Raw genomic sequence first — 18,947 nt, 5'->3', positions numbered from 1 at the left:
GGCGGGTTATTTCATTGAAAGGTCGGAAGTCAAGAAGAAGAATAATGGTAATATAAATATTTTATCGTTTTTATGCTGTTTTGGTATGACTGTTGCTCTTCTTGTTATCATCTACCATTTTCATCATTGTAATTTTTTCATGTTATATACTTCTTTTTTGAAATATCAATAAAATTGAACAAACCATTCAAAGCATTGTTTTGTCATTGTTCATCCAGTTTTTTTGGCTGAAAATCATTTTATAAAATTCTCGCTTATAAATATATTTAACCTTAGGAATAATAATTTCTATTATTACTATTATAAGAGTTTATAAGAGTTTATTAAAAGCAATTAAGCATAATAAAACTAGATACATTTAAAAAAGCATTAATTTGTTTAGATGGATGTTGAAGCATGTAAGGGACTGAGGCAGATTACTGAATGATGTGCAGCAGATTATTGAATAATGGTCGGCAGATTAGCGTACGTCAGTCAATCAGTGAATGTGATGTGATGAGATGAGCTCCGCTGACACGAAATATAATCATTCGCTTAAGGAGTTTTCAAACGAGTTAGCGAGGAGTTTTACACCGTTTGGATATCGCTGTTTTTACTTTAAAATCTATACATTCTTGAAATTTCATTTTGAATTGAGAGCATTTGACGTATATTTCACTGGGCTTGTCACAAATTTTCTGAACTTTTTCACATAAAACGCATTCATTTTTAGCAAATTAAACATGAACGAAAGGTAGTTATAAAACAAGCATTCTAATTATACAAGTTTCACGAAAAAGGTAAATTTAACGTTTCCAGCACAATTTTTATCAACTTTTTCTCATAACATTGTTTTTGCATACAACGAAATGTGTCAATTATTTCTTCGTTAAATAAATAATTTATTAATTAGAGACTTGTATATTGGAACGATTCTTATATAATTCTTATAATTATATAATTCTTATATAATTTTTAAACCGCATCTATTCCTAATACAATTCATTCATATCTTATCATTTAACCAACTTTTATGGAATTTATTTCGATGCCAATTTATGTTGCCTATATCTTGAGACCATTCATTCATAGTTGCATCAGACTTTTCACAACTGATTATGAGTCATGTGCAAACTTTTGTCCAACTATTTATTGAAAGTGTCTAATATTATGATTTATTAACTGGTAAATTAATTATATATATGTATTATGATATATTTTTATGTATATGCATTGTTTAATATGTTTTAATGTATGTACCGTTTGAATAATAAATTTAAAAAGACGATGGGATTTCATTTTTAATTTATTATATTTTGCATTCAGAGCACCTAACGAAGATTTGAATATTTCGTGATACGTTCATTTTAATCAATCACATGCACAATCATCCGTTCATGATTCATTCGCGTATATTCCAGAGTACATACATTACGTACACACACGCATACACACACACACACACACACACAAATACATACGTACATACATATATACTTACCCACACACACACATACATACAAACATAAATGAATACATGCATACATCAACATACTTATTTTTATACTTATTCACATACGTACGTTCAAGATGCATATGGAGCACTATTAATTTTAGTATTTCTAGAGCGTCTACTAAATAAAAATAAATATTAATAATAAAAACAACAACAACAATAATAGCAATAATAACAATAGTTCGAAAAATAATATAAGTGTTAGAATTGCGACGAGCACTATATATAATTTTGATGGTCCTTGGAATGGTTGGCGATTGTACGTTTGTGAACTTGCAAGGTGTGGATGGTTCGAGAATTTTGTAGATGCAAAATTTATTAGGTATTTAGTTGAAGCTCGGTGCGTGTGTTTACAAAGATGTTTTAACTTAGATGATGCTAATAAGGACATTACTCAATACGTTTGTATCAACAAATTCAAAATTGTTATAATGTACGGGAGAGTTCTTTGAACGCTTACAGTTCTTTGGTATGGTCAGCCCGATAAGATGGTTGATAGTAAGTGTGGGTGTGATTATGACAACCTGACCTTGCGCAACATAATTAGTTGCTTTGTTTCGGAGTCTGAATAGTTTATGCACTCCACTGAAATATTCAGCAGTGCATTCGTAAATGACGCTAATTATTTTCACCAAACGACATGCACTGCTTTGAAGTGCATCGCTAGATGTACGCAGGGAGGAATAACAAAGGAGTATGGATGAGGTTGTTGTTGAAATATTGTCTTCATCAGTCATGCGCAGTAACACATATTAGTTTACTTTAATGACATCAAGTAAAATTTTCATGTAAAATTACAAATTAATTAAATGATGGATGATTGCAAAATTTAAAAATAAAAATGAGATGATGAACTAGAAAATTGAACAAACGTAGAAAAGAATTTCACAAAATCGAAAGGAGTGAAAGCGGAATGTAGGAAGTATAGAATGGAATGTAAAAAAAAAAGGTTGGTGATCACCGCGTGAGATGAGATCATCAGCATAGCCCCATCATTTCTTCATGCTTGCTTGGGCGCGTATTTTAAAGAGGCATGCAAGGAAAGAATTTTTCTATCTTATTTATTTGGAATTTTTTCATTTTTTTTTCTTACAATAAAAAGACTTCTGTTTACAATGCATCTTTCTTCATAAGTTTCTTCAATGTGCACCATGAATTTGCATGGTTCCATGTTCGTTTGTTTATTTGTGTAACATTCTAATTCCAATATCTTAGAATTTTATTTTCAATTATTATTGAAAATAAAATTTAAAATTGCAATTGAAAATTTGTAACATTTTAATTCCAATATCTTAGAATTTTATTTTCAATTATTATTGAAAATAAAATTTAAAATTTTAATTGAAAATAAAGTCACCCAAAATTATTTTAATCGTTAGTCATGTTCGGCTTTTGCACTGCTAGCAAATCAAATAGACAATTAATAACGTTTTTGGTACTTTTTAAAATTTGCACACGTGTGCGCGGCTGTAAGGAGATGGAAAATGCGTCTCTAAATATTCATTATCTTCTTCCTTAATCTCAAAAATTATGCCCGAATATTTTATTATATTATCTTCTACGATTATAATATGAATGACATTTTATGTGCATGTGTGTTTATTTGTATAAGTGTGTGTGTGTGTGTACGTTTGTCTGTGTGTGTGTTGTGTGTGTGTGTGTGTGTTTGTGTGGTGTGTAGTGTGTAGAGGGGAAAAAGAGAAAGAAAGAAAAAGAAAGTGAGAGAGAGAAAAAGAGAAAACTCTAAGAATAAAAGAAGAGTAAGGAAGATGGGAAAGAAAGAGAAAATGATAGGGAAGAGAGAAAAAAGTTATTTGTGCCTGAAAATTAGCATCATTACAATCTATATTTTTTACTCTGCATCGTCACGATAGCCTAAATAAGTTTTTTTTAATGTTCGTTTTTAATGAGACAGTTTGTTTCTGTCAGAAATGTTTGTCCACAGCGACGAGTATCGCTTAAAGCAGCTTCGACGGAACGTTCAACAGCCCTTTAGCAAAGAGATTTTGAAACGAATTACTCGATAATTCACTGGACTGTGAACCTTTTTTTATTTTGTCATCTCGGTCTGCAATTGTACTAATCAAGTCGTCCAAACGTTGATTGTCTCCTATCCAGTCAGCATACGTTAACAAACGCTTTCCAGCAGTTAAAAAGTCGAAGTCCTCTCAACCATCTGAAGTTGTAGCTTCCCACCACCCACTTGCTCTCCACATAAATGATGTACACCAAACGATCGGGATTCACATTTGGTTGGCTGGTGAGTGTTGGATCGATCTCTCATAGAAAAATAAAAAAGAAATTAAAAATAATAATTCACCTGATTGTTTTAAGAAACTGTGAAAATGTATATACATATACAAATACAGAAATACAAACACATGAACGTGACAATGCTCATAAACAGTTATTTTTTTGCATGCCTGTTTGCGCCACATAAATTTACGTCTGCCTAGATACTCATATTAAAGATACAGGCGAGTATTATATGTGTATGTGTACACATAACATATAATACATACATATATATATATGTATATGTATATATATATATATATATATATATATATATATATATACATTATAGATATATATGTATAATGTTATGGGTGAGTGTTTGCATGTATAAATACTGCTGCGCTCATGATTTCCATTTCAAACATCTGCCAACAAAATTCTCAGTGGAAAATGACAGACATCAAATTGAAATGTTTTTTATAGAACTTTTTTTTGGCCATTTTTCCTTATTTTTTAGCGTAACATCGAAAAATGTATTTTGTGAACATTTTTTATTACAACATTGCTGCTATGAATCCACGTGAAGTGATGATTTATTGATGGTGACGGTTCTGATGACGTCAACGATGACGATAGTGATGACGTCACCGATGATGATGATGATGATGATGATGACAACAACGATGATGATGATGATGACGAAAAACATGGTGCAATCAACTGGAGACCTTAGCCACACACAAGTTAGTAAACAGTAATTAGCAATTAACAGTATCATAAAAAGTATAACAATTTTTTTAAGTAAAAATCATTATAGAACATCAGGAAGAATGTTTTACAATTGGGTCGTTAAATCTTTATTAAAATTGTGACATAAAACTTCAACAAACAAACTAAACAACAATAAATATACTCTTGATAATATGAACAGCACAATAACGAATGATAATAATAAATTTCAACAATTAAATAAAATCCCTCTAAATATAAAAGTATATAAGGGTTCTATATTATTAAGAAGTTCATTTTCTTTCTTGGAATCTTTTTTCATGTTTTGTTTTTACGCTTCAGCAAATAGACTTGTTTATTAAAATATTAATATTAGCAGTATTGCCAATAAAACTTGCATAGAGATAATTTCTTTTTGACGTTTGCAATTAGTAAGTATTAATTTTATTAGTGAACTTTGAATTGAAAGCGGATTTTCCTACTAACAAATCTATCGACAAACTTGACCCTCTACAATTTAAAAGCATCAACAATATAGATTATAAAAAATTTGATAATGAAATCTCGATCAAATTAAAAAATATTATTCAGATGAGTACAACCAACCCAATGAGTTTGATCACCCATCTTGATGACCATCCTCATCATCGTCATCGTCGTCTTCATCCTTTTTATCTCCATACACTAAACAAGATGGCCATAAGCGATACTAATCAGCAATATCAGGCGACATCTGACGACGGTTCGTGAATGTTTACTGCTTATCTGTCGCTAATTAATTAACTAATTTACATAATTAATTAATTAATTGAATGACTGAAATTATAATTAATTAATTAATCAATTAGTTAGTTGGGTGGCACAACTGCCTAACGGTAAAGTGTCTTTCAAAAAGTTTAACGAAACAAAAAAATTGTAGGAATAAATAAAAACATAAATGAATGAAATAATAAATACATGGGAATCGAAATAAAGTAATGGGAATCTTTAAAGTAATTTCATATTTTTATAGGTTAAAAATTTTGATGTGAAACTTCCACAAATATATTATTGATTTATTTATAGTTTTAAACGACTTTTTTGTCATTTTTGAGAACAACATTGAATGAATTATGTAGTTGTGTTGTCAGTTGATTGGTTGGTTGGTTGGCTAACTGACTGGTTGGTTGGCTAGCTGGTTGGCTGGTTGGTTGGTCATTTGGTTGGTCAGTTTTGAATCCAATAAATGAACACACATTCATCAATGTTTGACATTTTAACTCGTTTAGTTGCATTTGAAACAAAAATAATGTGAAAACTATGATGACCATTTTCGAAACAGAATAAAACTTATTTGACTTTTGTACGCAAGATATTTATGTCGTTCATTGTTTGTGGTTCCCGCAAGACCCAATAAATCTGTATATGTTTTACAATATTTATTTAAAAATAACCTTCCATAAAAATTCCTTTAATTCAAGTTTATATCATTCTAATTGCAACAGTTATTGACAGCATTTTGTAAACTTTAAATTATTAACGTGAGTTTTATCTTCGGTATAATTTTTACAAAACTATCATTTATATCATATCATGATCATTTATATATAAAAAAAATTGAAGCGTAAACATCGGAAAGAAATTGTTATAAGTAGAAAGAGCAGACGACGAGAAGAAATGAATGTATTGATTTGGCGGCTTAATGGGTTAATTAGGGATTGATGGATGTGAGTCGTAGGAGCTCCGTTGTACGTTGAAGGCGGTGGGCAAATGGAGGTGGTATTGATTATTGCTAGAGCGTGATAGAAAGAGTTCAGATAGAGTAATGAAAATGAATTGTTGTTTTGATGTTTGGATACATGAAAAACTATAAAGAAATTAGACGCATTTTGAAAAACAATGTTGAAACATTCTATTGGGATTCTGTTAGTTTAGGAATTATTTAAATTAGCTTAATTAATTGGATAACGAGAATTTGGTTAATTGCTGCAATATGTTAATTGTTGAGGCTGGAACTGGTACGTACATGGAATGGTTGACAGTTTGAATGACGTTGAAATGTTAAAATGTTGACAATTAAATTTTGAAATATTAGCTGAACAATGAAAAAACAAAACTGCAAGATAAATATTTAAAAAAATATTAAAATTGAGTGATATAGCCAGTTCAATTTTAGATCTTATAAACAATACTCTAATATAAAAAAAATGCTAAAATACTATACTACTATACTAAAATATAAATACAACACATTACATGCAAACATGGATAAATAACACTTATCAACATCAGCATCATTATCGTCATTACAAATAGATATTATTATCCATGTCGTCATTCTACTGATACGTTCATTTTTCTAGTTGAAACATGTCACCATACCTAACTGCTCCTCCACAACTACTGGATTCATGTACCTGCCTATGCATATGAAACCTTATTTCAACCGCAACATAAACTCGTTTTCATTTGGTTTTCCATAGTCTAAGAAATAAAAAATAAATAAATAGTGGCTGTTGGATATTCTGCAAAAAACAAATATCTCCAACTTCTATGAGTAACATATGTCCAGTCCATAAAAACGCATTAAAATGTTGGAGTAGGAAGCAGCACACCTCTCAACTGGAGTGATAAGAAAATACTCGAAGAACGAAATGGTTCTGTTCAAATGTGGACACTCAGTGGGAATCTTCCTAATGAACTTGCGTTACGACATTAATGTGAAGTAAACTTCATTACGTATACTTGCATACATACATGTGTGTGTATGTATGTATATGTATATATGTGTGTATATGTGTATGTATGTATATGTGTACGTATGTACATGTGTACGTATGTACATGTGTATGTATGTATATATGTGTGTATGTATGTATATGTGTATGTATGTTTAGAAAGTATACATATCCACAACATCAATTTGTATTATGTTTGTATGTGCGGGGCACGGTACTTTTGTAAAAGTTTGTATGATGTCTGAGCGTGTTTTGTGGAGGTATGTGCGATGCGTGCGTGTAAGCGACGCAGATAGACTGTTAATCATACTTAACAATGCATTCAGATGTGCCCACGACCAACTTAATACGAAACAAAATGGCGGATGATTTAATGAAACATACAAAAGTTCTCTCTCTCTCACTCTTTCCTGTTTCTTTCTCTTTCTCTCCCGGATAATGTGTAATTTTTTCACACATTTTTTTCTACTTTTCACTCCACGTTTTGCTTTACAAGTCACTTTTGTTCATCCAGTTGTCCGCTGACTTGTTTTTAGATAAAAATTTTTTCTCGAGAAGAGTTCACGGCGTAGTGTTTTGGTTGTCATCGCATGGCCATCATTGTCCGCACCATCATGTCAGCAATCATCGTCATCATCGTCATGAAATATTTCACCAGCAAGCAATTATCCTCATTATTCATTATTATCACCCTACCATCGCCGTAATTATTTCAAAAGTTTTTATCATTGCCTTGTGTTTAATTTTTATTTCATCTTTGAAAATAGCATCATCATAATCGCCGTCCTGTCCACGTGCAATAACATCTCCATTCAGATCATTACTCTGCATGTAGGTCAGCCAAATGCACTTTGCGGGAGGTGGAGAAGAAATGCGTTTGTCAGGCTGAGATGATGCAAGAGGAAGACCTTCATCGCCATGGCAAATACGATGATGAAGAAGACGATGACGAAGAAGACGATGATGATGAAGAAGAAGATGATGATGATGAAGAAGATGATAGTGGCAACGACGAAGATGGGGATGACGAGGATGATGATAACACTGATGATGATGAAAATGACGACAACGATGATGATGAGTACGATGATGATTATGTTTTGACTGATAACACTGACGATAACCACGGTATTGGTGATCATAGAAATGACAACAGTAATGATGTTGGTGATGATTTGATTGATGCTGGATCTAAGAACAACTTTGCCAGTCTCAACAGTTATCGTTTTTGTTACCCGTGGAAAGTCATATACCTCCATGGTGAGCTTGTTAATGTGTAAACAAATATTTGAATACTACGTGCGTGTGTTTGCGTGTGCGTGCGTGTTTGTTTACATTTGTCTGCGTGTGCACGTTGACGAACGTCTAGATTTGCGTGTTACATAAACATGTTAACATGGGTGCAGGCATGCAAATGAATGTTTGATTTTGTGTGTGTGTGTGTCTTTTTTATCTGTCTTTATTTACTAAGGTGCGTGTGTGTGTGTGTGTGTGTGTGTGTGTGTGTGTGTGTGTGTGTGGTGTGAACTTTGTTGTGAATTTGTACGTATGTGAGTATGTTTGTTTAAATGGTGGTTTAATTTAAAGTTTTGGGCTGATACCAATACATAAATACAAAAGTGTACAAACCAATCGCAAGCAGACCAAACACCAACCACCGACCTGAACCTTCTCGAGGGTCGCAACTACAAACTGCTCTGCCGAGCCTCTAAGCCAAGAACAACTGATGGTAATGATGATGGTGGTAGAGGAGGTTGGTTGACTGGTTGGTGGGCGGTTGAATGGTTGGCTGGTATGTGGTATATTCTGTTTTATTTTCAATGTGGATTCGAGATGAAATTTCAAAATTTACCATTTTATTTTATTTTTTGTTGTAGTAAAATTTTCATCGTACACTGATTATTTTTGTAACAACTTTTTTTTGTCAAATATCTTTCTATGGGAGTTGAAGAAGCATTTTCTGAATAATAATAGTTATAATAAAATAAGAAATGCAACAAATATTGAAGGTCAAAATTTTGAACTTAAAGATAAATAACCCTACCTACAACAACTTTTCTGTTTTTAAATGTCGAAACATGAATGAAACAAATGCAGAAAAAATGAAAAATGAAAGATCAAGTAGTCAGGCGAACTTGAGCACGAACACGAACAACAAACGAGCAAACGAAACAGTGCAAACACGAGTGAACAACAGCCATGAGAGAAACAATGAAAACGTCAACAAAACAATAACTCAGCCACTTTGGGAAATGAGAGCCGAGGAGTTTGGGAAAGTAGAATGGTTGAAAGATGGTCACATTGTTGGTCAACAGGTGAATGTTCATCATCTCGGCATCTGGCAGTTGCCATGTCAGCAAATATCACAAAATGAACAACAATCCAAGAATAAACAAAAACTGCAACTACAAAATTTGAAACTAGAAAAAAAACAACAACAACATGAGCAACGTCAACAACAACATCAAAATCAACTACATCAAAATGATCAACAACAACATCAAAATGTACAACAGCACAATTTCTCACACGACCAGCCATATAAACACTTGTTAGCAAACGTTATACAACGACAACAAAAGCGATTTGAAAATCAGAAATCAAATTTACAAAGTGGAAAAAATTTTATGTTTCAAACAAAATTGCAGCAATCTATACAACAGCAACAACAACTACTTCAACCTCAAAAAAAATTTCCACAACAATCACCACAACAAAACCAACAGCAACGACATCATCAACATTTTGATCATCATTCCGAGGTTCACGAACAAAAGCAGCAACACATCAAACAAAAACGCAACATTACGCCCAACAACAACAACAACCACAGCAACCAACAACAACAACCTCAACAAAACTACGAAACACAACAACAACAACTTCAACAGAAAAGAATTCGTCGAAAACAATACATTGAATTCCACAGGCAGCAACACTATCAACACCACCATCTGCAACAAAACCAAAACAAACAGAAACAAATTTTGCCAAAACTTCAAAGAAAGCAGTCGCAATTAAACAATAAAATTTTAAGAAAACAAAAAGGAAAATTTTCCCGAAGCAATTTCAGACATCAAAAACAAAAACATGTACGGAAAAAAGAACCACGTGACCATCAGCAAAAGCATAGACAGATGAATCAACAACAGCATAAACAAACAAATCAACAACATAATTTTCAACAAGAAGTTCAAAAACAAGTAAAATATCAACAACTACAACAGCAACAAAAACAACAACAGCGGCAGCAAAATGAACTGAAACAGCGTTTGAAAATATTTAAAGAGCAGCGTAGACAGGAGCTACAACAATACTATGAACAACTACATTATTATAAGCAACATCCGATACAACAACAACAACAACTTCTACAAGAAAAACAAACAAAATCAAAAACCAGTTTTAAACCCCAACAACCATACAAGCGACAACAAACGCACCTACCACAACCACGACAGCAGAATCGACCACAACCACCACAACCAAACGTCTCACCACACTTTTGTTGTCGTCATCCGAATTCTCGCCATCATCTACAGCATCAGGTTTCAATTGTTTGAATGCTTCTCAGTTGAAGAATGTTAATGAAAAATTTTAAATTATCATTTGAATGTTACATTAAATTTGGAAAACATAAATCATGCGAATTAAATTGCCATGAGATGTTATAGATTAAATAATAAATGAATGAACAAATAACAAAAACAAGTATTTAGAAAACAAACAAACGAACAAATGAACGAACGAACAAGCAGCAAACAATTGAGCAAACAACAAACTAGCCAACTTAAAAAACAAACAAGCAAACGAACGAACGAACAAGCAAACAATCAGCAAACAATAAAAAAACAACTCGTTTAAACTGAACACCATTCATGTAAATAACAAAAGTTGACTAATTATCCAAATCATCCACAATAACTCGTTCACCAAACTATAACATTCATGAAAACACAACTCACCCAATTAAAAATATTTATTTCATTTTGTTGCAATCACATTTTAACAACAGTAACATTAATGTAACTTATTGAAAGTAGCAAAAAAGTGTATAAACAACATCGAATACAATGGTATCCCTAACAGAAAAAAATTCATTTGACAAAAATAACATTAATATCACCTACATTAAGTAAGCCAACTGCAACAACATCAACAACAGAACATTAACAACATCAACAAAATTAACAACTTCAACAACATCTACATCAACAACAACAGAAGAATATCAACATCAACAACATTAACAACGTCATTAACAAAAACCTTTTTTTAAAACATCGTTATAATTTAGCATTGACAAATATGCATAGCACAAAAGCACGGACGAGCCATCAAATTATTGTTGGCGTCGTTTCTCTAGTTGAAATTTATTCGGTCCAATCAAATCTCTCATATTTCAGTTTGGGCAATTTTCGCAAATATTTTAGTAAAAGCAAAAAAATTTAAAACGGATTGAATCAACGATTAACGTCAGGCAACAACAACAAAAAATAACAAAATTATTGTTAACAAAAATATTCAAATGCTTAAAATTGAAAACATCATCATCAACAACCACATCAACAACATTAACAACAACTACAACATCAACAACAATAGCATTAACAACAACAACATCGAGAACCAAAACAATGAGGATGTCAGTAGAATGATATTTACAATGTAATAAATAAAAATAAAAATATCCACAGTTGTACAATGAAAGAACAACAACAAGAATAATTATAAGCAACAACAACAGCAGCAGCAACAATAACAACAACAATAATAATAATAATAACAATAATACGTTAATATTAACAATATGCACAATCCTAACTGAACGCACAGAAACAATAACATCAAGAAGAGTCTATCCATCCGAATGTCATTAACGACATTAACATTATAACATTGCAGTAACACTAAATTGAAATTACATCAACAATAGAAATTGAGACGCAACATTGGAAAGTTAGAAAATAAACAAATAACATCCGCACAAAAATAACAATGACGTCATTAACTTGAATGAACACGTGCTAACAACAACAACAACAACGATAAAAATAATAACAAAAGCAAAAATAATAAATAGAACGTAACACAAAACGACCATCGAATCAACATGATGACGTCATCGATGACGACGACGAATTTGCATGCCACAGACTCTCAATGGTAAAAACCCAAAAAAAGTTTAAGAAAAAATTAACAACAACAACGACAACAATAACACCAACAACAGCAACTACAACAACAGCAACAATATAAAAATAATAACAATAACAATAATAATAATCATAATAATAATAACAATATCAATGACAATAAAACAAACAAGGACTATGTGCAGTATTAACGTGCCACATAAATTGAAGGCCAGCAACATAACAAGAAGCAATACATAAATTCACACTCCGTCTGCAGAACACGTGAGCGCATATTTTTCTGGTTCTTTTAAGAACGACGCATCTCTTTGTGGGTTAATGGAATATGCGCTACGACCATTAGCACGTGATTAAATATGTATATTTTGTTTGTACAGTTAATACACACGTACACACATACATGTGTACATACATATGTACATACATACATACAGACAGACATACATACATACATACATACATACATACATACATACATACATACATACATACATACATACATACATACATACATACATACATACATACATACATACATACATACATACATACATACATACATACATACATACATACATACATACATACATACATACATACATACATACATACATGCATACTTACATACATACATACAGACATACATACATACAGACATACATACATACAGACATACATACATACATACACACATACACACGTGCATACTTTTGTACTTTTAAAAAAAGAATCTCACTGACACACACAGATATTCCCAAACAGGCATATGTAGAGAATTTTAAATTTTGCTTAACGTTTTACACGTGAGAGAAATGATAATTTCAAAAAAAGTTGAACATAACAACTACACAACATTAACAATGTTGAAAACAACACATCGACATCTAAATGACATCAACAACAACATTTACAACAGCATCAACAAAAACAGCAATAACAACATTTACAACAACATCAACAAAAACAACATTCACACACCATCATCAACAACATTCACAAACACATTAACAACAACAACATTCACATCAACAACATCAACACAACAACAGCTCTATACAGACGGAGTCTCGTTGTTCATTCTCAACGCCTCACTTCTACACATTGGCCACTATATTGCTATCATTAAACGAAGCAATAATTTCAGCGGCACTAACAAAAATGACATTAACAACAACAACAACATAGTGGAAAAAGTTATCAGTACCAGCAGCAACAACAGCATGAACAACGACAACTCCATAAATAACCACAATATGGATAAAAGCAACAAAACCAACAACAATAACAGCTACAACATCAAAGAAAACACCAGGGAGATAATTTATGACAACATTATTAAAGGAATTTTGTTTATACGCCATAGCAACAGTAAATACAACGAAAATAATAACAACAACAATAATAATAATAATATAAACAACAATATCTTCGGTAACCAAGACAACGACGCCATAATCGGCCAGTGCTCAATGAATCTACTTGTCACAAGTTAGTTTTTACATTTATAATTTCATAATATTTGCAAGTAATTGTTTTTATAATAGTTATTTTTACCATTATTATGATAATTATTATTATCGCTATAATTTATTTTAATCATTATCAGTTAGTTAAATCAAAAAAGGAACGTTTTACTTTTGTTTTAAAAATGCATTAAAATATTTAGAAAAATTATTTGAGCGGATTTAAAAAAATTATTTTTGCGGGAGTAACATCCAGGAAGATTAATTTAAATAATATTATAATTATTTCAGAAATAATAGTGAAAATAAAAAATAATTATATTAACACAAATATTAACAAATTTAAATATCAAAAAATGAATGATAATTACGATAATTAAGATCGTGAAGTGCCACACAATACTACCGGCCAACATCGTCAAGTTAATAATCTTTGTTGTTGTGGAAAAAACAGGCGATATTAAACGCGAATAAAGAGTTGAATTTTGAGCTGCAAAGATTTTGCAATATTTAAGCACAAAAAATAATTTTTTTTAAACTCTTATTTAATTAGCTCTTTTGAACCCAAGTTTATAAAATAAAATTCGAAAAAAAAAACAAATCTAAAAAAACTCTCCCAACAACGACAACACATGACGTCACATCTGATGTTTGTTTATTCACGTGACCAGACGGAATGGATGAGCGGACGACATTTCATTCCCTTGCACGATGTGTTTCTTTCCTCTCCTTTCGCTTTGTTTCGTTGCGTTCGTTTATTTTAAAAATAATAATTTTCCTGACAAATTTATTAAACGTTCTCCACATACGCCGCCATAATAATTAACCATTTCCGCCTGGGAATTATGGAAAATTAAAAAATAAATAAGAAAAATTATCAAATGAGTATCTTCTTTAAACATGACAAAAACATTTACTTCTAGCTTCCAGCTTTATGACTTCACAATGATGCCATTATCATCTTTTTAATTTAAATTATAGTCATCTTTTACATCATTATTATTGTCATTTTCTTTTTCACCATCATCATCATCATCTTCACCATCATCATCATCATCATTTTCACCATCATCATCATCTTCACCATTATCATCATCTTCACCATCATCATCATCATTTTCACCATCACCATCATCTTCACCATCACCATCATCATCTTCACCATCATCATCCTCTTTTCACCATCATCACCATCATCATCATCTTCACCATCACCATCATCTCCACCATCATCCTCTTTTTCACCATCATCATCACCATCAGTTTTTACTTTTGTCATTCATTTGCGAACGATAAAGTCGCGTTCCATTGTAATCGTTCACTGATGATAATGTTGAAAATAACGACGACGGTGATCGTGATGATTGCGAGGATAACGATGGTGAAATAGTGAATGTTTTGATGTTGTTGATGGTGACGATCGTATATTTTCGTATAAAAAAGGGGTAATGGTTTTATATTTCATATATATATGAGGTCACTAGTTATTAGATTTTTTTTTTTAATTTTACGTACGGCAATAACTGCCTGCTAAAAATGTTGCCAAATTTTTGTTTGCTTGTTTGTTTTTATTGAAATTATTGTTGCTAGCAACAGGCCAATTTTCAAATTCGCAAAGTCACATTATCTCTATCGTGTTAGTTCCTTTTCTGTGGTGATCCCGCGTGCTCTGCTCCAAAGCTCGCTCTAGATTAACTTGATTACAAAAAATTTGAATTGGAGAGAAATTAGAAAAGTTTAAGATGCTGACGTTGGTGGAATTCAGGTGATAAAACATAAACTGAGTAAGAGAAGGAGAATGATGATGGATGATGATGATGGGACGGAGAAAGAAGTGAGAATAAAGAAAAAGAAAATGATAATAGTGACGATAAGGGTTAATATGATGAAAATGATGATGTGAGTGATGATAATGGTGAGAATGACGATAACGACGAGAAACCGGCATAATGCATACGTGCTAATGGAAGATGAAGAATTCGGAATTATCAAAGTTCTTATCTGAAACGCTGTTCTCATGCTAATAGGGTTTTCTTAAGCTGAGAGCTGATGATTAGGAAGATGTTGACGATGATGACTGTGGTGATGATGATAGTGGCGGGACAAGGATTAGAGTGCTGTTTAAGATGGAAATAATAATAATAATAATACGAAAATAATAATACAAAAATGAATTTTAAGATCAGCAATATGTAGCAGTGACGTCGAGCGTTCAACTAATCAGTGGCTGAAACATCAAAATCAAACAAATACAGAAATATTTTCGTAATGAAAAAAATTTGAATGTGGAACATTGAATGTTAATAATTTATTTCACAATTACCTTACTTTAATTCTAACATACTCGAATAAATTCACTTAAGAAAATTACTTTAACCAAAGTGAATGATCTATTTCACTTTATCTTCACTGAGATTAGATGTCACTTTTTCAAGGCAATAAAGTCATTTTTGTGTTCGGTTAACACTTTAAACTTTCTTTGTTACCATCCTATAAATATAAAGAGTTGGTAATGTTTTGAACATTTAACTATTTTTGATTCATTCCTATTCAAGAGAAGAGCCGATAGTGCTTCGAACATTCAACAGCCAGTCTAGATAAGAATTAGGAGTGATTAATTTGATATATACGCGCTGAAATACAAATCAGATTATGGAAAATTTAAACTCAATTGAAATGATAAAATGTGTTAAAGAAGCCGTCAAAGAATACACGGCTGAATTCATTGAAAGTCAGATCAAAAGAGACGTTGCCAAACTAGAAAGATATTTCGTTGAAAACAACAACTGTAAGCTGCCGAAACGTGAAATGAAAAAACTTTCGAAAATGGTTGCTATAGGCAAATCCGGTTGGGTGGATACATTAATTCGAAGAACGTCCCACTTCAATTCATTGCCTCTTCATGATCAGTACGATATAATGAAGAATTTACAAGATTGTCACCGTTCCAATATTTTGGCAGAAGAAACAGTAAAGCACCGAGTAGACATAACGATGCCTGATGATGGCATCAATATCAAAGGACAAATTTGTTTCAGAGATACCTTTCGCCGCGAGAAAATGGAAAATATGAAATATTTTCTGCCCTTTGTTAGAGACAAGTTCATGAACGAGGAGTGTTGCATATGCAACGAAGAATTTGTGCAGAGTTCCTTCGTCTACGAAATGGGTTGCAGACACGCATTCCATTTCAAATGTTTGGACACTTGGCTAGAAAACAAAACAAGTTGTCCATATTGCCGCAAAGCTGTTGTGTCTAAAAAGTCAACTGATACCAAGCATCATGTTAGAGAGGAAGAGGATGGCAGTCAAACCGTCATCATCGTCATCCTGATCTCACCTAATTTTTATTAAATTGTTTTTATAATTGTCTTATAATTGTCGTTTGCATTTAAATAAACTTTTGTGACACTTTTAATTTCACAAATATTTCTGTACAATAAAAGTTTAAAGACTAAAATGTAATTGAATTGTTTATTTAAAACCATTCATTTAGAAATTTTCAAACAAAAATATATATGTAACGACAGTTTCAATTAAATGAACACTGAGATATAACTGTATACAATATTAACGCAAACAACATTTTAGAGAGATAAGCCAGTGCACAAAAAATAATTACATGGTACCGAGACGAACAAACAAAAATAAGATTAATAAACTCGCGGTGATACCAAATGCTATGTTATAATATATACGATTAACGTTTGAAAACCAAGTCGTTTGAGGTACCTTTATATATTTTCTAATTCAAATAAGTTTCACGCTTCAAAAAATGATAATAAACCTTTTAGACCAAAATAAAAATCTAGAATATTTGAAATGATTTCATATTTAAATTTCAAATTGTATAACTATGTGTACTAGAATCTTTATTTTTGGTTTTTATAACGCAATCTAGTTTAAGATATTTTCTTTCTCTGGATTTTTGCATGATTCTTGTCAATGTTTAAATGTATGTACTGTACACTTATATTTCTATATGTTGACATGTTTTTGTTTTTGAAGTTATTTAACTTTATTACTAATTATAATTATTATAATGAAATTACTGTTGTCGCTATTAGTTATTAGACAATTAATTAATACGTACGAAGCGTATCGAGTGCGTATTTCTTGCTTACGAGATGCACATCAATTAGTTCGTTAAATCACTACCTTTCAAATTTCCTATTGCCATGTCACTCGGACGATCTTGTGCCATTGTTTATCGTAAATTCGAGAGAAAAAAACGCCTCTAATGAGTTTAATGGCTGTTTAGCTGCATCCAATCATCATAACACAATATTGGTAGTAGCAGTCGTAACAGTAGCAGCAGCAGCAGCAGTAGTCAACTCGCTAGTATTAGCGGTTGTAATAATTAAAATAAAACTATTAACGGTAGTAGTAGTTGTTTTAGTTGTTGTTGTAGTAATAGTAGTATAATAGTAGTAGTAGTAGTAGTAGTAGTAGTAGTAGTAGTAGTAGTAGTAGTAGTAGTAGTAGTAGTAGTACAAGTAGTAGTAGTAGTAGTAGTAGTAGTAGTAGTAGTAGTAGTAGTAGTAGTAGTAGTAGTACAAGTAGTAGTAGTAGTAGTAGTAGTAGTAGTAGTAGTAGTAGTAGTGTAGTAACTGGAGTAGCAAGAAGCAGCTGTTCTGGCTGCAGTGCATCCATGCATCCATCACACACACACATCCCAGCGGGGAGATACATTCCATTTAGTGGCGTTGTACAACAATGAATTTAGAAGCAGGTTGATTCTTAAATATTTACATTTTCGGTGATAGATGATTGTTGTAGTCTTGTTGAAGAAAAATAAATAAATGGCAATAATAATAATAATAATTATATTAAATAAAATAATATGATAATACTATAATTAAAATTACAGTGATGATAAATTGAAATATGAAAAACAATTCGTTTCTGCTTGTTAGCTTCAGAAATTACAAAAACCTCCATTATTTCAATTAATTTTTATCAAAATTTTCCATTTGTTAAATAATGTAGTTACCGCTTCAGTAATTGCATTATTGACTTTTAAATGTTAAAAGTAGTAGTAGTAGTTGTTGTTGTTGTTGATGTAGTAGTAGTAGCGGTATCAGTAGTAGTATTAGTAGTAGTAGTAGTAGTAGTAGTATTAGTAGCGGTATCAGTAGTATTAGTAGTG

The 18,947-nt window shown here is 31.7% G+C and overlaps 3 protein-coding genes across 3 annotated transcripts; all 3 read left to right on the top strand.

Annotated features, from left to right (window-relative positions):
• Positions 1-7,095: 7,095 nt before the first annotated feature.
• Positions 7,096-10,200, top strand: HELRODRAFT_164474 (hypothetical protein; the record flags this gene model as incomplete). The annotated part of the gene is made up of 6 exons (XM_009029407.1): positions 7,096-7,166; positions 8,015-8,439; positions 8,822-8,932; positions 9,277-9,494; positions 9,604-9,730; positions 10,013-10,200. 6 exons carry the CDS (start codon positions 7,096-7,098, stop codon positions 10,198-10,200), a joined length of 1,140 nt encoding a protein of 379 aa, XP_009027655.1.
• Positions 10,201-11,707: 1,507 nt separating this feature from the next.
• On the top strand, positions 11,708-14,272 carry HELRODRAFT_164473 (hypothetical protein; the record flags this gene model as incomplete). Its single annotated transcript, XM_009029406.1, has 3 exons — positions 11,708-11,824; positions 13,385-13,823; positions 14,253-14,272. 3 exons carry the CDS (start codon positions 11,708-11,710, stop codon positions 14,270-14,272), a joined length of 576 nt encoding a protein of 191 aa, XP_009027654.1.
• A 2,625-nt stretch (positions 14,273-16,897) lies between these two features.
• On the top strand, positions 16,898-17,053 carry HELRODRAFT_153616 (hypothetical protein; the record flags this gene model as incomplete). The annotated part of the gene is made up of 1 exon (XM_009029405.1): positions 16,898-17,053. A coding segment is annotated over one exon (156 nt), but the record flags the coding sequence as incomplete, so codon positions are not given.
• Between the last annotated feature and the right edge of the window lie 1,894 nt (positions 17,054-18,947).

The sequence above is a fragment of the Helobdella robusta genome (genome assembly GCF_000326865.2).
Source record: "Helobdella robusta unplaced genomic scaffold HELROscaffold_6, whole genome shotgun sequence".
NCBI classification, from domain to species: Eukaryota; Metazoa; Annelida; class Clitellata; order Rhynchobdellida; family Glossiphoniidae; genus Helobdella; species Helobdella robusta.
This window is presented reverse-complemented; position numbering and strand designations above follow the sequence as displayed.